Genomic DNA, 20,930 nt, shown 5'->3' with positions numbered 1-20,930 from the left:
ATATAATAAATCCTCTGTAGAAGAAGATAAATAAGTGTGCCTTTAGGTTTGTAAAGAGATATCCAAATATTTCATATATTTCAAGTTTTCTTGAAACTTCCTATTGAAAAATAAAATAAAACCTCCTCCACAAGACTTGAGAATTTCCCATTGCTAACCTTTATTCTAGAGGCTATGGTTTTGTTTCTGACACTTCCTGGAAGAATTTTATGCAAATGACCAGTACTGAATTAGTGTTTTTAGGACCAGAGTTTAGTATACTTACTATTCCTTCTAGAATAACTTATTTTACATCACTTAACAACTTCTCCTTTCTGCGGCTCTGAAGTTCCAGAAGAATCAGCTGACGAGGTAGATTAATTTATTCCTTCCTAGTGTAGTATTTTGAGGTGTCAATAAAACCAGAGATGCTAAAGCCAATTTCAACAACTATCTGCTAAAAGAATAAATCCTTCTTAATGGGGATGACATTTCCATGCCCTGAATCCTGGGGAGAAAAATCTGTCAAACAAGAAAAGATTCAGGTAATTCTTTTCTGTGAGAACAATAGTTTTACAGTGGGTGCACATGGGCAGAATTTTGTTAAACATTGAACTAGGGAACATGTAGAGTTTCTTTAAAACCATAGGTGTATAAAACATCCAGGTTTTTTTAGCAACATTAATTTGCGAGCAATCTGCTTTGGATAAACAAAAATGAGTTGCTTTTCTAATTGTGAAAATATATATGTCTCTAACTTCCCTAAAATATAAGCAGTGGTCAAAAAGAGTCATGTACCACAATGTTCATTGCAGCTCTATTTACAATAGCCAGGACATGGAAGCGACCTAAGTGTCCATCGACAGATGAATGGATAAAGAAGATGTGACACATATATACAATGGAATATTACTCAGCCATAAAAAGAAACGAAACTGAGTTATTTGTAGTGAGGTGAATGGATGTAGAGTCTGTCATACAGAGTGAAGTAAGTTAGAAAGAGAAAAATAAATACCGTATACTAACATATATATAAGGAATCTAAAAAAAAAAAAAGGTTATGAAGAACCTAGGGGCAAGATAGGAATAAAGACGCAGACATAGAGAATGGACTTGAGGACATGGGGAGGGGGAAGGGTAAGCTGGGCCAAAGTGAGAGAGTGGCATGGACATATATACACTACCAAATGTAAAATAGATAGCTAGTGGGAAGCAGCTGCATAGCACAGGGAGATCAGCTAGGTGGTTTGTGACCACCTAGAGGGGTGGGATAGGGAGGGTGGGAGGGAGATGCAAGAGGGAGGAGATAAGGGGATATATGTATGTGTATAGCTGATTCACTTTGTTATAAAGCAGAAACTAACACACCATTGTAAAGCAATTATATTCCAATAAAGATGTTTAAAAAAATTTAGAGAAAAAAATATATATATAATCAGTGGAACAGAGTGAACTCACATTAGTTGACTAAATTCTCCATTGTTTATAAGAAAATACTGAGCAAAAGTTCTTCCAGCTTTCATTAGCCTGAAACCTGATTATAAACTCATAGTCATCTATGGACCTTAAAAGGATTCTGGCATTTAAGGTTCTTTTTTTTCTATTAAGTAATTTAAAATACCTAATTCAGAGCTAACTATCAAGCTAAAGAATGCCATTTTACTTTATAAAATCACAAATATCTAGAGCAGAAAGGACCTTAACAACCATGTCTAGCAATCCTCTTTTTTTTACAGATCAGAGGATTGAGGCACAGAAAGATTGATTGACTTGTCCAAGGTCATAAAGGTGGGCAGAGCCTGGAGTGGAATCCAGGTTTTCTGACCATTAGCCCAGTCTTCTTCCCACCATTTGGACTTTTCCATAATTTTATTCATTATTAGAATTGGGGCATTTAGGTTTTTTTTTATTGTGGTGAAATACACATAGCATTTAATCATTAAACATTTAAAAATCTCTTTAAATAGGCAAACACATGAATATGGAGCAAAAACACATGAATATGGAACAAAAATCAAAAGGTACACAAAGGTTTATGGTATACGGTTACTAGTTCAGCTCCCTCTCACTCCTGTCCATCCCAGATCCCCTTCTTGGAGGCAGCCACTGTAAATAATGAGGTATTTTAAATAGACCATTTTGGTCTAATAACGTGTCTAAATAGACATTGTATTGTATTATTCTTCAGGGATTGCAGTTTGGCCTGCCAAGTTTAGGTAATGCCCAACAAAGGAAAAACATAAGCCGTGGAATTGGAATATGGAGAGAGATTTGTGAACTGATTTGAAAATTACCCACAGTCCAAGTTATTTCCAGTAATAGAAGTGAGGGCTCTCTTGCATCAGTACTCTCTTACTCAAATAATGCCTTTTGTACAAAGAGCCTAAAGTATTTTATAAGAGCTCTCATGTATCCTCATGACATGTAAAATCCCTGAGTATTGCATAACTGCATACAACTGCTTTAGAGTCTATAGCACATTGGCCACAAGAAAGAATTATGTTGATGTTTGAATAAACACCCCCAGGCTCTGTGAAAACCATCAGTGTGGGACATCACATGGATCTGCTTCTCTCAGCTTCTGAGCCTCCACGGCCTACCTGATAAAACAGCCCCTGGTTCTTGGATGGGGTGCATCCAGGCATTGGGGCTGGAGAGTTCCTCACAGACTGGACAGGTTGGCTGAAGGAGTGAGAGGGGGCTCCAGGAGTACATGTGCACCTTTGGTTGTGGAGCAGGAAAAGCAGCAGGGCAGCAGCAGGCTCTTGGTACCGCCCAGCGCCTTTGTATCCTTAAAGCACAGGTGCTGACTGGTAGATAGCCGCGTGCAGTAAGTAGGCGACTGCCCACGTGGTGAGAAGTCAGCCTGGGAAAAGCTGCAGGCCCAGACCCCACATGCCACAGTCGGGCTTCCTCCCAGTTTAAAAGGCAAATCTCCCCAAGTGAAAGGGAAGAAGAGGAGACTGCAACTGGTTATCTTTCTGTGATACTTTGTGTGACTATCTGACAACAGGTTTCACCTGGCAAGGGAGAGGACCTAGGAGGTCTGTAGGTTGTTTTGAAGACAGATGAGAATGGGTCCAGGGAAGCTATAGGGAGAGGAAAGGCGAGGTGGGAAGAAGTTGTCTTCCTGAGAGAGCAGTTCTTTGACTTCTGTACCACTAGACTCTTGAATTGTGGGTTTCACATTTCTACTCTCAGGCAGTGTTTTTTTGTTGTTGTTTGTTTTTTGGTTTTTGGGTTTTTTTTTCCAATTTTCCTCATCCTAAGGACTCTCCTGGAGTACTTGCTAAAAGTTCAAATTCCTTGGCCTCTGTTCCATAGATGCTGCCTCAGTCTGAAGGTGGGTCCTTGAATACTGGGTAATTTTAATAAGCGTCCAGGTGATTCTGGGGAATGCTGTCAGATCAGGACTGGGTTCTGATATTTTGCTCTAGATTTGTCCTCCATTATAAATATAAATATCTGAAGTATTGGGAACCTTAACTGCATAAACAGAGCTTTATTTCAAGAAAGCATGAATGTTCATTTCACCTGATAATAATGCCTTGGCATTGATTCTTTTTAATGTTTTTTAATTGTTTAAAACACTGAAGTATTAGTTCATAGCAACTATTAAAACATCAGTTCTGTTAATCTTTGCAAACAGAACTACTGAACGGCCTTTTGTTTGTTGTAATGGCCCTGCCGTATACTTGACCTGGACTAATACTATGAGATTTAAAGTTATCTGGAATTTAGAGTTTTGTAATTGATAGTAACTGTTTTTTATAGATAGAACTTTTATAATGAGGAAATAGCTATTATTTCATCATCACAGTCATTTTAACAGTTTTAAATATAAATTAAAAATTTCAGTGATTGTATTTTTTCTTTTCAGATAGGAACCAAGGCTTTAACCTTCTCAGCTCATTGGCTGGAGCAAACCATAGCACTGGATCAGCAGAGACCTGCCACTCAGAGGTAAAGATTTTTCCTGGATCTTTTCTCTTCTTTGGCTTTAATTTCTACTCTTTATTATGAATCTTTACACCATTCATCATTTTCTCCTTTCCATTTAAGAAGTGGCAGAGAATATTAGCAATAGATAAAAGGAGAACCTAAAACAGCCCTCTTTATGCCTGCTAGCTGTTAAGAGCAGGCTAGTTCAGCATTAAAGCAGTAAGCCCTTTCAAGATGTTTGCAATTTGGGCTGTTCCATGTGTTTTTGCTAGAGTGCTTTTAAAAATGTGCTAGGATTTCCTTAAGGCATAAAGTTGCCCCCAAATCTTTAAATATAAAATAAAATTAATTGTTCTTTTTAAGTACTTCCTGTATCCTGTACAATCTGAGGCAAGGTCCTTGCCCTTAATGAGCTTAAATAGGCTGATTTCAATCCTCTGTCCTCAAGGACTTTGGTCCAAGTCTGCCTTGGTTGGCAGGTTGGAACCACGAGCACATTATGTAGTGCCACATTGTCTTTCTGGGACCTTCTTCCTCAGTCTCTGAGCTGTTTGTGATAGGACCTTATACATTTTCAGATTTTGAATAAAACATGATCTTAAAGCAAACAATATGTTTTAATAGTCAATAGCAAAATCATAATACTTTTTAATTTTTCCTTGAGGAGAAACACTGCTGAGTTTAGTGAATTTTTAGCCTTTTGTTTAATGTGACCTTGATCCTTCTTCCATCTCGCTTTGTGTCTGGCTCCTATTACTGCTTCTCCAAAGCTAACCAGTGGGTGGAAGTGCGAGCCTTTTTGGATTTAGTTCGGAAGCAACCTCCTGTTAAATTGTTGCTTGTGTGTATTTTCCTCACCAGCAGCCCCAGTTGCCAGCAGCAGAGAGGACTGAACCCCTCTTGGATAATCGAGGTGGTGCATCTAATACAACAGACACTCAGGTCGATAGCATCGTGGGTAAGCACCTCTCTGGCTGCTAAGTGACAGCTCTGTGGAACTTGCAGTAGCCCATGTATCGGGGCATAAATCATCCAAGGGGAAATTGAATTTAAATGAGGACGAGGGAAGGAAATTGATAGTGCACCCTAAATGAATGTTAGCCTTGTGGACGGCTGTCAGAAAAAGGAGGGAGAGTAAATACATTACAGATCTGTGGGCACCATTGTCCTGCTGATTCTCTCAGCAGGATCGTGATTACGATCATCTTAGCTAGAGCAGACAGAACCAGGTGGTGAAACAGCTTTATATCTCCATACTACACAGTTTTTTCATAGTATTTCACAGTAGTCAGAATTGATGGTAACAAGAATAATACAGCTTTATAAGCCCTCCCATATCTTTTAAAAACTTTTTTATGTCCACATTCTCATTTGGTAATGAAGTTTGGCAGAGAAGCTATTTTACAGAGATGAAGATGAGGCCCAGAGCAGTTTAATAACTTGTCCAAGGGCACCTAACAAGAAGGTCCTAGAGCTGAAACTGGAATCCAGTTTGCTGCCCAAAAGCCAGAAAGCCAAGGAGCTTAGTTAACAATAACTATAAACGTTCTTTTGTCGGGGAGCTACTGACATCACTACTTTTTATGCCACAGAGGGCCCATGTGCAGTAATAAGTTTTAAAGACTTTTTTTTTTCTGTTTGTAAGATAATCCATGTAGAAAACTCAAATGATTGGTTATAGAAACATATTAAGAAGGAAAAATTAGTATATAATCTCTTTCTCTCTAGTTTATTCAACCTCATCCTCTCAGTTGAACCCTTCATATTAGCTTCTAAACCTGCTAAAATCTCTGCCCTGAAAACAAACCATTGACCACACTGAAGGAGGTGGGGAAAATAACTAACTTAAAGAATTTGGGAAAATGGTATTCTGACTGGATACCATGAGGCCAAAACCAAAAAGAAATGAACAGAAATCCTGCACTCTATTTAATAAATTTGATTCTTACCAGGGTATGGGTTTGAAATTCTGAATATTTATATGTAATATATTTTATATATGTTACAGTTGAAAGAATAAGAAATATAGCATAGATAATGAGAGCTAGGTTTCTCACTGTCAGAGAAAGAAATTACAAATAAGGAAAGGGGAAGGCTGAGATGAACCCTTTGGTACTGAACTAGAATTGAAGGTATCAGTATGAACTCTTGGGTTTTAAAATATAGTTAGAGCAGTAGAGAAATAAATATACATATGTGTATGCATGTGTAAATACATATATATATTTCCTAGCTCTGTCCACTGGGAGGACCTAGAAGCAACAATAATAGCAGTGGACATACTTAACACTTAGATCTTGGTTTCTAAATACCATTCTCCAAGAAAAGGTACCAGGGCTACTTGGAGAAGTGGTTGATTCAGGGCTGGGGCAGGAAAAATGCAGGATGAACGTGGAGCATCATGGTGCCAGAAAGTAAGGAAGTGCTCAAAAAAAGAATGGGGGCATGTTGAAAGGGCACAGGAACCAACCTGAAAGAGCTTCCAGTGGCTAAAGCTGGAACAATTTGACCAGCAAAGTAAATTAACATAGTATTGGGCTGTAACCCATAGAATAAAATACATATCCATGAATCCATACTAATTTAAATAAATAAATGAATAAATGCATAACTGGAAAAGAAAAGGCTGCTCCTCCTTACAGAAGAATTCCAGTTAATACATGTAGACATTATGGAGGAAATAGAAAATTACCCTTAGCCACACACCACAGTAATAGTTGTTGCAGGCAAGATCCACTGTTGGATGGTGAAATTAGTAGATGAAAGTTTAAGAAGAAACACAACATTACCATAGTCAAAAAGTACCTTTCCCAAGTTATTTATTACAAAGGGGAAAACAGTAACTTTATACTGGAAAAACCTGGCAGATACCACTTTAAGTGATGAAGGTTACATCACCAGTAACAGGACATATAGACATCATCTCCCTCCAATATGATGCACTGAAAGGGCACTCACTTCTGTGGTGTTCCTGCCAAAGGTCCATAACTTCAACCTAATAATAAGAAAACATCAGACAAACCCAGATTGAGGGATATTATACAAAATAACTGGCCAGTACTCTTCAGAGGTGTCAAAATCATGAGAGACAAGGCAGGACTTAGGAACTGTCACAAATTGGAGAAGACTAAGATCTGACAACTAAATTCTGTGTACAATCCTGAATTGGATCCTGGAACAGAAAAAAGGATATTAGTGGAAAAACTGATGAAGGTTGAATGAAGTCTGTAGTTTAGTCAGTAGCATTGTTCCATTATTAACTTCGTGATGTTTATAATTGTACCATGGTTATATAAGATGTTAACACTGAGGGAGGGTGGGGGAAGGGCATATCGGAAGGCTCTGTACTATTTTTGCAACTTTTTTGTAAGACTACAGTTATTTCAAAATTCTTTAAAAAGACAAAACCAAGCAAACAAAAGTAAAACACTTCCTCAACCCCACATCTCCCTCCTCTCTTTACTTATTTCCATTCCTCAACTCATTCCTCAGTTCATTCCCATCTAGCTCTTGCTCCCATTTTCCATGAAGACAGCTCACCAACGACTTCCATACCACTCAGTCTAATAGACGTCCTCCAGTCCCCATCTTGACCTCTTGGCGGCATTCAATATTATGAATCAGTCCCTTTCTGAAACGTTATCTTCTCTTGACTCACCCAACACATCTCCTGATGTTCTTCCTACCTCTCTGATGATTCCTTCTCTTGCTTTGGAAGATTACACTCCTTTACCCAGCCTTTAAATATCGCCATTCCTCAATGTTCCATCTAAACTCCTCTTCCAAACCTGTATTTAAGCATTAAGTGATTCTGTCCACGTCCACAGTTCAGTTATCATGTATACAGATGAATCACAAATTTTTTTATCTCTAGCCCTATATACCAACTGCCACCATGGCATACCCATTGAACTAAAGCAAATTTATTAACCAAATGCATCTTTAACATCAAATTATGTGTATGACATTGTAGTAGATGTAAAGAATTATGTTATCATCCTTGTTTTCAAGGAGCTTATAGTCTAAAAATGCAGAGACAGGCCTTGTAATGTAATGTAATGGGTAAAGTCATGGGCTTGGAATCCTGGACAACTGGGTTCAAATCATGGCTCTACCACTAGTAGTGAGATGACCTTGAGTAAGTTATTTAGCATCCGTGGGCCTTAGTTTCCCCTTCTATAAAATAGGGGTGACAAATCTTTCCTCGCATCGCTGTTGCAAAAATGAAATGGAATTGTATAAGTTAAAGCACTCAGTGGTGGGGACAAAGCAAACTCTCTCTCTTACTGTAGTATTTATTATAGTAACAGTAGACAGATGCTAGCATACAGAGTAATGTATGCCAGTGCCAAGACAGCTCTATAAACACTAAGTGTGGGACAAATCCTAAGGAAGGAGACCTGTGAGCTGGGACGGTCAGGGAAGACATCCTAGAGGTGGCTGGCCTGGAGTGGAGGCCGAGTGAAAATTCTGATTAAAAACAAAGTTTGATAAAGAAGCCACATGCCGAGGTAGAAATAGTAAAGGATTTGTGGTAAGAAAATAGGAATTTAAATTGGCTCTACCTCTGAATGGCTGTAATTTTAGATGAGTTCATTTTTAAACTCAGCTTGCTTCATGTGTGAATTCTGGACAGTGGTATCTGTCCTAACCACCTTATATGGTTGTCAATAACAGATGTGAAAATATTTGTTGACCAGTAAAATATGGTATAAATTTCAGGCATTTATTGAATCTGTGGACCTTAGTGCAGGGCGTGACCTTTAGAATTGGAAACATGTAAGTCTGAATCCAAGGTCACACTTATTAGCTGTGACCTTCAGCAAGGTCACTTAGTCTCTGAACTCTAGTTTTCTCTAGAAAAGTGGAAACAGAATTCCTTGCCTCGTTACAGTGTTTTACAGATAAAATGAGTTACTGTTCATTTGTGAGGGCCCACTACCAGCCAAGCAGGATGCAGCACCATGAGCTGTACAGCTGGTCCCCAGTGGGCACTCATTCAGTGGTAACTTTCATCAAAGCCAGATTGATTGCTTTTGGATTCTGTGTATTTAGCACATACATAAATAATGTGTGATGAATCCTTATTTCAGATCCCACGTTAGACCTGGATATTCAAGAACTAGCCAGTCTTACTACAGGCGGAGGAGATTTGGAGAATTTTGAAAGACTATTTTCAAAGTTAAAAGAAATGAAAGGTAATCGGATCCATTGTGTCTAACAGATTCCCATATTGATGCTCCTCTATTTTATATAGTAGGATTTTACTTTGTAACTGCTGATTGCATTCCATGCCCTGGCCTCATCTGAGAAACTTGGGTACTGGGGGACTGTGCCATCCTCTGTTGGTAAAAATTTCCTTGGGAAAATTTTCCTCTTTCTTCATTCTTTTTCCTCTTACTTTCCCTTCTTCTCTTGCCTGTCTCTGTTTCTTTCAGTGTGTCTCATTAACATGGAATCAGTAAGATCCCTACCAATTTACTCACATCATTCTCATCTGGAAAATTTGGAAGACTTAAACTTCCTAACAGCTATAATGACTACACCATAAATGTGTCTGTGAAACCCATTTCCCATCTTCTAGTGTTAGAACATCCATGCATTCCAGATTGTCCTGTGCTATTAGATGAATTTCTTAAGATATATTTTCCCCCTAGACAAGGCTGCGACGCTTCCTCACGAGCAAAGAAAGTTGCATGCAGAAAAGGTGAGAAAATCAGTCAGGTACTTATTGAGTACCTACAGCAGGTCCAGTGCTATAAGAATGGTATATCACACTTGTTTACTTCTAAAGTATCTTACTGTGAACTTTTTGTTGGATATTAACTTATAACTAATTGAATATTTACCCAGTAGTAATATAGTTGCTGCAGTCAAACCAAGATTTTCCAGTATATGTTGAGTGACGTGGAACATTGAGACTCAGGATGTTTGCCTTCTTAGCTGTTAGGCATTTTCCAGCCTAACAGCCTTTTGTTTGGTTTGGTTTGGTTATTACCAACACAACATGTTCTTGGCAGGAAATGTATATGGTTTATGGTATTCCATTGTATGAATGTGTCATAGTTTATTTATCCAGTTCCCTTTTGGACATTTAGGTCATGTGCCTTTTTTTTCTTCTGTAGTGAAGCTGTGTGTATCCTTATACATCACCTGTGTAAACAGCTCTGATTATATCCTCAGTATAAAGTCTAGGAGTAGAAGTCATGGGTCAGGGTCTTCAGGGGGTTTTGATAGATGTTGCCAGAGTGCTGGAGGGCAGGGTGTAAAATTTTAAGTCTTAATCAGTTCTGTGTATAACATATGAAACGAGCTGAAATTCAGTTGTTGCCTACAGTTTGTTGCTTGCTTCTCTCCACAGGTGGCCAAAGCTTTCTGGATGGCAATTGGGGGAGACAGAGATGAAATTGAAGGCCTTTCATCTGATGAAGAACACTAAATTATTCATGCTAGGGCTTGACTAACAAAGACCCTAGCTCTCTCTACCTGAGATACTTCCCTACTCAACCCAGTCATCTTTTGCTGAACTCCCCATCATCATATTGGCCGCCTGACTTGTTTATAGGCTTGTTTATATCTTGCTTGATATTTTTTTTCTTTTTCTTTCTTTTCTTTTCACTATTCTGAAGGTCTTTGAGACTATAGTTTACCATCATTCCATCAGTGTTTCTTTGAGGTGACTGCATCAGCCATTGACTGGGAATATAAGGGAAGCTGGCTCTGGGGTTGCAAGATGAAAGGTGGAACATATTTTTCTTAAAACATGAAAGGTTTCAGAAAATACATTAGGTCACGTGGTTAGGGAAAACAGACTAGAAAAAGCTGTGAACTTGATTTTGTGGATTAAACAAAGCCAGGTGATTAAAATGTGATTTATTTATAAAGTCTGCTTATGTGTATTTTTATGATTTTGTTGTTTTTTTGGGGGTGGGGTGGGGAAGCCTTCCTTTATTGGATTAGGCATAAGTAGCAGATAATCTAAGAGTTTGTCAAACTCTTTTAGAATCCACCATTTATATGTATAATACCAAGTCATGTTTTCAAGATCTCAGCTATCTGGGGGTATTGGCCCCTTCTAGGGGAGATGTGAGATTAAAGTGTCCAGTGGTATCTACTAAAGGTCCATTTTAAGAAGAGTGATCATGAGCTAATAGTGTAATAAAAATTGCATTCTATCTAAAGTGACCTATGTACATGCCACCATAAGTTACTATGGACTGTTCATCTGGGATTTAAAACAAGAACCTTGGCTTTTTTTTTCCTTAAACATTTTTCTATTTGTGTAACATGGTGTCTGGCACATAGTGGGCACTTAAAGCTGGTTTGGACTTGCATTCAGTAGTTTTGATGAACATGATCCTAAAGTTTTAAGGTCCATGAGTGTTAGGAGGTAGGGAGAGACAAGAATAAACTTTTTATTTCCCTGAGAAAATCATATGTTATGTAATAATTTTAGAGTGATGAAGACATAGATATTTTTATAATTTTAAGATATGTTATCCTGCCAGAATATGAGAAGATTGACAGAACCAGTTTGCTTGCTCTCTATTTATAGAACTTGGCCACATCTAATTCAGAGAAGCTGGAGATTCAGGGATGCTAGACTTAGATGGCTGAGTAATATGGGATGTGGTTCAAGGACCATAGAGCGTGTCAAGCCATTACTGCAAACTACTTATAACAAAGGAAATGTGATCTATTGCTAACTTCGTGTTCCCACCACGGAGAGGTGGGGATAAACATTTTTGCCGTGGCCTGCCAGATTCCCTTAACCTTGGGTCAGTCTCTTGACAGTGGCCATCGAGAGAGCACGTGGAGTGCCCCTTGCCCTGTCTTGGCCTGCCGTGGAAAAACAGTCTTTGAAGAATCACTGTCTAAGGGTAAGACGAGAGCTCCCTGAACTATTCTGAGCTGGAGTGTTTGCTGATACAAAGCTAAATTTAGCCAGCATGTGTCCAGTGTGGTCAGAGGTTTGATTCATTGAACGTTCTGACTGATGGAGACCGAGAATGCTGGATGAGTTAAGAGCTGCCTTTCACCCCCGGACCCAGAAAACTTTAAAATAGGCAAGACAGTTTAGCTACAGCATTCTATCATTAAATACCCATCTCATAGAGGGCTGTAGGCGGAGAAAGTGTGAAAAATCAGGTCAAGTGTACCCCCTTAGTACAAGATTTAAAAACAACACCCTAACAATTAACTTGCCCATAATTCGTATGTTCCTAAAAGCATCATGCTCACAGTGCAGGGCAAAGTTCTAGTTTTGATTTAGATTCCACTTGGGGTTTAGTGATCCATCCTTGCCCCTTTGGCATGTAAGCTCTTGCAGAAAGGGTCTTAGGCGTTTTCTAAGTTTTATATTTTGGGCATTACCTATGCCTGTTATTAACATCACCAGCCTTGCTCTTAATGTAGGTGTCTTTCTTCAGAGTTAAGTGTGTGTTACAGTTCCTCTAGTATAGGAAGTATCTTTCTCGATTCTGAGGTGTTTCTTTGATTTGCAGAATGAAGAATTGAAAAGAGGTAATAGCAACAGTGTGATCTTTTGTTGGAACACTACTGAGCCCTGGTCCAGCTCTAAATGATGTGCTGTTCTACTTTGTTTCCTGTTGGAAAAATATTGATTCAAAACCTGGACCTAATGGTTATAACTAACTGCATCTCTAGAACACAGGTTTGGGAAGAAAAAAATTTTTTTCCTCTAAAATCCTTTTTTATCTGGGTGTATGGTGATAGGTTCAAATACTTGATCCTCACAGCTATAAATCTGCAAGGCATAAATGGGTCACAGAAAGCCTCCTGGGTTCTCTCCTGTGAAGCATGTGACCAACCACTGCCTCTCCCTTTTCTCTTATCGACCAGGTGGCTTTAATGCTACAAAATGTAGGCTGAGTGAGGCCTGGGGTAGGAACTTTATGGAAACAGCAGCATAATTTAGGAGAGAAGAGTCTGTTCCTTTGAAGCCCAAGGACATGGTCTGCATCAATCCTGTTGTTCCAGGAAATCTCAGGAAGTCATTAATGGTGTTAGAAGGCCTCAAACTTGAAGTTAAGGACGAGCAACTGCAACCTGTTCCTTTCTCCTGGTGAGAGCTGAAACGAGGACTCAGTGCAGCCAGCACTGGCTGGGAGCCTTCTTGGTGACAGACTGTGCTGGCCGTGGCCGAGCCTGCAGACTTGGGTAAGGATGCGGGTTCTCTTCCCTAGCAGCTCATTGTCTAACTCAGGTGGGAGAAGGGGGCGAGCAAAGTGAGGCTACAAAAGGTCAGATGCTGGGCCGGATGTGAAGAGTGCTGTGTCCAGCCTTAATTGCTGTGGAAGGAGAGAGCCGAGTGGGTTAGGAAGAGCATGATGTGCGTCTTGGAGCAGTGGTTCTCAATCATGAGCCCATGTCAGAATCACCTGGAGGGCCCCACCCCAGGATTTCTGATTCAGGAGGTCTGGGGTGGGGCCTGGGAATGTGGGTTTCTAACTTTCCAGGTGATACTGATGCTGCTGACCAGAGACCACACTTTGAGACCCACTGACTTTGAGGAAGTGATGCTTGACTTGAGCATTTTGGGATACGAATTTGGGCAGATACGTGGGTGAAGGCTGCAGAATTCTTAGTGGAAGCTATGGCATGAACAAAGGTATGGAGATAAGACAGCAAAGAGTTATGCTGGGGAAACCCCAGTAGTCCAGCTAGAGAAATGGTGGTAGATAAGGATGGAGTGATGCTGAGAACCTTGGAATTCCACTTTGTGCCTACTCGGGAGGTAATCAAGGAGCCAGCGGGTTTCGAGCAGAAGACCTGTAACTGTAATTAATTCCAGGAAAATCTGGCAGCAGGACGAGCCAACACCAGTTGATTACCAGTCTGCCTGGAGAGCTGTGTTGAGAAGGATTCTGAAGCTGAGAATGGACCCAGCACTGTGATGAGTGGTTTTTGCATGGATAGAGAACTAGTGAAAGGTGGTAATTTTGCCCTGTACTTGCCATCCCTGGACTAGAGGGAGACAATTTAGGAGAATATTGGAATAGCTGTGATAAATAGCTGTGATAAAAGGTAATCAGGAACTTTATTTTGGTGGTATTCCTTCAACCATATATAAGGACTTGTATAGGACAGCACAATGAAAAGGGATGGAAAAGACATTGCTAAGGTAGAATCTATAAGATACAGACCCTGCTCTCAAGGAAGATTCACAAAAGGCTTCCTTTCTGAAGTGAGTCTCAGAGCATTAGGGAAGGTTAGCCCGGTGAATTGGTGGTGTCAGGTGGGGTGGGAGAAGGAGGGTGTAGACTGGTGTGATACATGAGGAACTGCAGTTAACGCGACGCTGGGTTGCAGGGGCGAGGCAGCGAGCTATGAGAGCTGGACAGGGGCCAGGTGGTAAGGGTCACGTGGCCCATGTTAAAGGCCTTAGAGTTTGTGCTGTGGACTCTGGGGCCGTCTAAGGTCAGGGAGGTCACTGGGGGCAGTGTGGATGGTGCATTTATGGGAAAGCAGGCTGGGGGCTCCGAGAGTGGTTAGGAAGCCATGCAGTTGTCCAGGTGACAAAGGGCCTGGAGCACAGGGCCGAGAGAGCGGAGGGACAGGGCTGGTCGGATGTGGGGCGTGAGGGAGTGGTAGATGACTGTGACTTCGTGGCCATGTGCTGGGTAAAGGATTGTGATAAAGCGGTGCTGAAGGCCAGGAGAAGGTGATGGTTCAGTAAGGGCAAGGATGACTTCCGGTTTTTAAACTGAGTTTTGAGGTACTTGTGGCACCTCCACGTACCAGTAGCCAGCAGGCTGTTGGATATGAGTCTGAAGCTGGGGATTGATGTCTGGGCTAGAAATACTGATTTGGGAGTCCTTAGCATTATGTGGCTTGAAATCACACAGGTTAGATGAGCTCTCTCAGGGAGAAATGTCAAGAGTACATACACTGGTCTGGGGATACCCCCATGGAAGGGGGAGGTGCAGGCCTGAGAGAAAGAGGAGAGCGGACCTTCAGGGCCTTTCCAAAAGGGAGGCTGGATCAACAGGGGCAGCTGCAGAGGTGGGAGGTGGGGGGAACAAGGAAAAGCAAAGCATCGAGCTGCTCAGGACTTGGGAGAAGGTGGGGCGGCGGGGGGCTCCTGATAAACACAGAGAGTCAGGAAAGGGAGCTTGCTTGGGCAAGGCGGGAGATTCAGTTTGGGGGAGTTGTTTTGGATCGGGTTTCAGGCAGCTGGAATTTAAAGTTGTGGCGCTCAAGGAACAGGTTGGTTTAGAGGTAGGGATGTGAGAGTCATTTGCCAAGAGATTGACTAGATAAAACCTTGGGGAAAGTCATCTAGGGGCGGGAGGCTAGAACTGGCCAAATAACAACGAAGGTAGGGATTTGATGTAGTTCATGGAGGCCAAACCTATAGGCACGTGGGTGCCATTCCTGGGAAATCTGCCTCCCTCCTGGTACAGCATGTGTGGACTCCGGTGAGGTCCTGGGAGGGAAGGCTGCTGTAGAAGTGGCCCAGCTAGAGAATTACTCCAGCCCCCTTCCGCCTCCCTCAAACTGTTTATTCATTTTAACCATCCTGTTTCTTAATCCACATCAGCTGGAGTCGGTGTAAGATTCAGCCATGGAAAACAATTTTGAAGTCTCTTTCTCCTTGGGCGTTTGGAATTTAAAATGGATTTTCACAGGAGCTAAGTCATGTGAGCTGGAGAGTGTGGAAACCTTTTGGAACCTGAAACCTACCTCCATTGCCTGTGGCAAGATTAATCCGGTGGCATCCACTCACTTGCCAAAGGCTCTCAAATACAAGGGAAACGAACACGAAGTCACAACGTGGAGACAGCGTCGCTGGGACTTGTGCAGTGCTGGGAGACGTGCCAACTGGGAGACTTGACACCTTCACGTGCCTGACCTGGAGGCTCCCACTATCCCTGCAGGACTGGCTGGCACCGCGTGTTGCCCTCGGTGAGTGAATGAGGGCAGCGGGGCTGTGGCAGAATGGGACCTGGCACATCCTTGGTCAGAGTGCACTTGGGCTTGGAGACACTTTTCTCTGAAGCCCCCAGGGCCCTTTAACCTCTCCTCTCCACCCAGACATGGCAGCGAGTTTCTGGCCCAGCAGCTTTTCAATGAAAAGTTTATTAGAAGGGCACTTACAGGGGAGAGAGAAGGAGAGAGAGGACACAGTTCTTTAACAATAGGGGCACAATGCTTAAACAGGTGCTCTGCCCTTAAGATAAAAGTTAGAAAAATCTAAAACACTATAAATACATACATGCTTTTTACAAAGGTATTAAAAGGTCAGGCTGGCTGAGAAGGGAAGGTAATCAACATCCTCCACGTTCTTTTTCCTCACCCAAACGCACACCCAAACAGGAGTCCTGCCCAGAACAGCCTAGTTGCAACAGCAGCACTGAGGGTGAATGAAGGCTTCCTGGAGGAAGATGGCTCCATCCCTCTGTACAGTTCTCACCCCTAAGAAGGGAGAGGGGCTTGGTTCAGAGGCCCCCACGTAAGGGCCTGTATTCGACTCCGAGCTGCGTGTGTCACATGCTGCCACGTGGGGAGCCAGCCTGGGTCGGTCGTTCCAGGCACTGAGCCCAAAAGCCAGTGCACCCTCTACCAGCGTTTGGAACTGGCTGTGCCCCGTCTCTTCCCAGCCACTGTCCTTGGGAGGAGAGCCTTTTCCAACTTTCTTCAAAAAATTAAATAGTTATCTGTCTTGAATGGTTTTAAGAAATTATTACATAAATATAAAAACACCAGAATGCTCGAGTGTACATTACTTTAGCATAAAAAAAAATTACAGGATCACTTGAGAGAATTTCTCAATCCAGTTTACACAATACGCGAGTTTTTGCATGTGATAGCTGTGTTTCTGAAAGGTTGCCTGTAGAGCAAGTCATTTCCCCACTCTTCCATCAGAGATGCCTCATCTTCATTTTTGATCCATACATTTTTCTGCTTTCCCACCCACTTGTGGAGTGGCTGATTGATAATCCTGAAAGACTGTTACTTGAAGGGGTTCAAAAGGGAACATCTATGCCACACAAAGAAAAATGGTACAACTTAGCTGTGTTGAGGTTTTCTTCTAGCAAAGATGTAGATTTGGGAAAAACTCCCAACTCTGCCACCTAGTCACACAGTAAGACACAGGGCCCAGAACCAAACTCATGCCCTCTCTTGCTATTGGTAACCCCCTTGGTAAACAGTCCCCTGAGCAGTCTGAAGATTCCTGTCCCTCCCTCCTCCTTTTTAGGACTACAGAGAGTGGCCTAATGTGAGCTCTCACCCTGCAGAGACCCTCACGGAGCTTCAGAAATGGCAGCTTGGGGCTGAGAATGAAATCAGATATCTGCCATCTCCCCAAGCTACTCACATACATGCATGTCATGCACACGTTACTTAAAGAAAACCTTTTTCTGCGGTGTGAGTAAAAGCATTTAGCCCTGGAATACGTCCAAACTCTAGGAAGCCAGAGGGAGATGGAGAAAAACAAACTAAGCACAAGATACGTGCTACAGCTCATTCCAATACATTAACAATGATTAAAAAAAATAATCACCATGGTAAATAAAAAAAATACAGCACAGACAACATAAGGACAATGGAAAAGTCTGCCAGCAGCCTTGCCCTCATGTCTGTTCTTCCTAAGAGTCCAAGTCCCCGCTCCTGACTCTGGGCTTGTCTCAGAATGTCAGATCTGCAGTCTGCCAGGAAGGTGGCCAGCAGAGAAGACTGGCCAGCACAGGCCTGTAACCCGAACCGCTGGGGCGGCTACCTACTTGCGCTGGAAGGTTCCAAGTACTAAATAAAGTTAGGGGGAGGGAGGGAGTGGGCGGAGAGGAAAGGGAATACAAGTTGGCTCCTGAGGGAGGTGCTGAGGCCAGGATCTAGGACCCCGCGCTATAGCTACTCTCAGGTCAGCGTCAGCACAAGCTGCAAGGTGAAGGTGGCCTGGCGGGGAGCCCGGGGCAGGGGAACAAGGCATGTTGTGCAGCCTGGACAACGGCACTGAAAAGGGTCTCCAACAGCCACCGTCACCCCCCAGAACTGCCCTGATTTCCTCCTGCCCCTTTCAGCTGTCCTTTAAGTTTTTCAATGTATAAGTGCCTGCAGGCAATAGGATTTTAAAACTATTTTTATGACTTGAAGGACACTAATATTACACGTGCCTCAAAGCCACCTACACAGCCTCTATGGTGGGAATGAAACCAGATCCTAACCTCTGGGTACAACCAAATTTCTTTTCAATGGTGCTGAAGGTGGGCTTCCCCACTTTTTCCTCACTCATCCTCCTCCAGCAGTCTAGTCTATAAAGAAAAAGGGCCAATTAAGTAGCTTTCGGAAAAAACACAAAATTAAAACTTCATGCCTCCTAGAAGTAGCCTTTAGCTTTGAGCACTGAGGGTTCTAAGACACCATCCAAATGCAGCCAGATGTGACCAAGATCACCCAAATTGGGTTGTACCTGAAGCCAGTTCCCAAGTACCTGGGGGACAGCTGTGCACCATAGGAAGCCCTCATAGGAGATCACGTTAGCAGGTGGAGAACGCGGGCCCTCAGAGACTGCTCCCCATGGCTTTTAGAGGGGGCACCACGATGGCTTCAGCCGAGGCCAAAATGGAATAAGAAGTCATACCATGAGTCTCAGACCTGACCGGGAGCAGGAACACACATCCAGGAGGTTCAGATGATTTCCTGTATCTAAAAGAAGCAGTCCACCATCATTTCATACCAGGCACAAACTTCAGACTTGCAGTATCTGGTCCCCTCAGGTGGAGTGAGGGACTACACACCGTCTCCAGCTCTGTGTCAACAGTCCTGCGCGAAGACCAGTCCAGGTCTGGCGAGGTACTCTCGTCTCTTCCTGTGTGCTCTGGAGGCTTGGCCAGCAGCTCTCCTACCTGGAAACTTCAGGGCTGAAGCTTCAGAGGCCTAGGATCCTGCGAGGCACCCAGGAGGCCCCCAACATCTCCACATAGCATCAGAAATGTCATCACATTTGAGGTTTATACCTGCCAAAAGTGTACACTTTCTTCCCTTCACCTGCAATTAAGACAGGACTTCCATAGGAAATCCCTTTATTTTTCCTGGTAGAAATCCATGCAAAAATATGGGATAAGTCATTTCATACAAAAACAGCAGCAAAGTATAAAGTACCAATTGCAAGTGGCAATTCCATCTGCTGTATTCTGCAAAAGGCCAGTAGAAGAGGGCTCTTTTCTTTTTTTTCCAGTTGAAATAACTTATAGTAGTTTTCTCACTAATTTCCACTGGGAGCAGTACTTATTACACATTATAACTGCTAGAGTTGTCACTGATGATCCTCTACTGTGAGCTAGATAATCTCATATCCCAGGGGAAAGATGACAGACCTCTTTGCACCAAACCTGCAATTTTCAAAGGTGTAAAAAAATTTTTTTAATAGCCCTTTCATTTGCTTTTGTGTTGGCCTGAGATCTTTCCCTCCTGGTGAATTTGCTCCTGTTAATTTCAGCTTCCAAAAGTGCTGGCAGGTGTCTTCCCAACAAAACCTGGAAAAGCTTCACTTTGGGGGAGAAGTTGCTGGGTCCCCCTCTGGTTTCCCAATCAACGTGCCAACCCAAGGTTTTTTTTTTAAATATAAAACAAGGGTTTAAAAGAGCATACGATAAAGTTCATTTAATTAACGCAACTGACTACATCAGCCAATGTAGCCGAATGCATGAGAAAGCGGAGCGAGCTCTTACAGGTGACCGGAGACCCGCGCACCGTGGTGGTGCTGCCTCAGCCTGAACACCGTCACGGACAACTACCTCCTGCTTCCCGGGAGCATTTCACATAATTCAAATCTCTTTGAGATTAACGTGATGCTACAAACTATACATTTCCTACGTGCTGAGCCTCAACAGAGCCTTCCAACTGCTGAAAATGCAGACAACTTTAAGAGTGTTTTTAAAGAAGAGGTGTCACCACCTTTTCCCACCGGTCCCTGTGTGCTCGGTTCTGGACACACTCGCTCACACCAATCAGTATGCTCCCCGAGGGGTGGAGACAGACAAGACCCCTCCCCACCCCAAGTCAATTCAGCCCCCAGGGTGCAAGGTCTGCCACTGCTGGGGTTCAGGAATGCTCACTGGAAGAGGGCTGGGCCCGAGGTGCGCTCATACCCCTGCCTGCCGGCTTCTCCCTGCCTCTAGAGCGCCCAAGGCGAATTCCGCACTTGGTCCTTACCACAGGGCCGTTTCCTGTTGGGCAGTGACATCTCAGTTTGCTGTCATTAAAAGAAAAAGGGGCTGGGGGAGGGGGCAGGTGGTAAAATACTACCTGTTTGCTCAAGCCACCAGAGCAGAAGCCATTTCTTGCCCTTCACACCAGGGCCAAAGGGCAGATGTGTTCAGCAGACACAGCTGTTCATAAAAATCCATCTCTGGGTTTGCTTTCATGTTCTGTAAAACAGGCTCGTGCCACTTTGGTTGAGGGAGAAAAATTTCTTCTTCTTTGACAACCGTGATTTGAGTTCTGATTTCTCCACCTCCTGCATGGCCATTTTCCCCAAGCCCACCCTCCCCACCCTCCCCCTTCACACCCAATGTCTCTAAGACACACTGGAGCAGCGGATGCTTGGGGAGCCCATCTGGGTGAGGACCTTGTCAAGCCACTGCAAAGGCCCATTCAGGTGCAGCTCGATCCAGCAGGGGGTGCTGGTCACAGTCTGTCTCCTGCAAGACATTGGGAAAGGGGTGGGTTGGGGGGTGTTAAGGATGTCCAGAAGCACACACACGTCAGAATGCCTTTTCCTGCTTTGGTGACAGGCTTCTTCCCAGAGCCAGAGATACAGACTGCCTTGCTAGACCCTGTCCTGGAGGAGGTGCCACTAACTTGCTGAAACTGCCGGGCCAAACTCCAAGGAGGAAGGGCTTTGAGTAAATCAGGTTCCCCTGCACCAGGGAAGGAGGTGGCCCCCTTAAAAAGAAACATGTAAGGCAAATTCCAGGGTACCCCAGAGGCCTCCCGGTTGCCTTGATGGGCTCCTGATGGAGAACCTCAGCCAGAGCAAAGGT

The 20,930-nt window shown here is 43.0% G+C and overlaps 2 protein-coding genes and 1 long non-coding RNA gene across 5 annotated transcripts in view; 2 read left to right on the top strand and 1 right to left on the bottom strand.

Moving 5' to 3' along the window:
• AAGAB (alpha and gamma adaptin binding protein) overlaps positions 1-10,718 on the top strand; it is a 77,997-nt gene extending 67,279 nt beyond the window's left edge. Inside the window, exons 6-10 of the mRNA XM_079698904.1 lie at positions 3,860-3,942; positions 4,783-4,879; positions 9,015-9,119; positions 9,579-9,628; positions 10,283-10,718. Of these exons, the coding sequence (XP_079555030.1) occupies positions 3,860-3,942; positions 4,783-4,879; positions 9,015-9,119; positions 9,579-9,628; positions 10,283-10,360 (413 nt within the window). The 3' untranslated portion in view covers positions 10,361-10,718. The remainder of the gene's footprint in view (positions 1-3,859; positions 3,943-4,782; positions 4,880-9,014; positions 9,120-9,578; positions 9,629-10,282) is intronic.
• A 4,772-nt stretch (positions 10,719-15,490) lies between these two features.
• Positions 15,491-16,606, top strand: LOC307050096. Its single transcript, XR_013810780.1, has 2 exons — positions 15,491-15,849; positions 16,261-16,606. It is a non-coding gene; the product is annotated as an uncharacterized lncRNA (long non-coding RNA).
• Positions 16,607-20,464: 3,858 nt separating this feature from the next.
• The window catches only part of SMAD3 (SMAD family member 3), a gene marked incomplete at both ends in the record, with an annotated part of 115,903 nt that continues 115,437 nt past the window's right edge, over positions 20,465-20,930 (bottom strand). For all 3 annotated transcript variants that reach the window (XM_079699032.1, XM_079699034.1, XM_079699033.1), the window contains one exon: positions 20,465-20,588. In XM_079699032.1, the coding sequence (XP_079555158.1) occupies positions 20,465-20,588 (124 nt within the window). The remainder of the gene's footprint in view (positions 20,589-20,930) is intronic.

This window comes from Hyperoodon ampullatus, assembly GCF_949752795.1.
Source record: "Hyperoodon ampullatus genome assembly, chromosome: 3".
Classification (NCBI taxonomy): domain Eukaryota; kingdom Metazoa; phylum Chordata; class Mammalia; order Artiodactyla; family Ziphiidae; genus Hyperoodon; species Hyperoodon ampullatus.
This window is presented reverse-complemented; position numbering and strand designations above follow the sequence as displayed.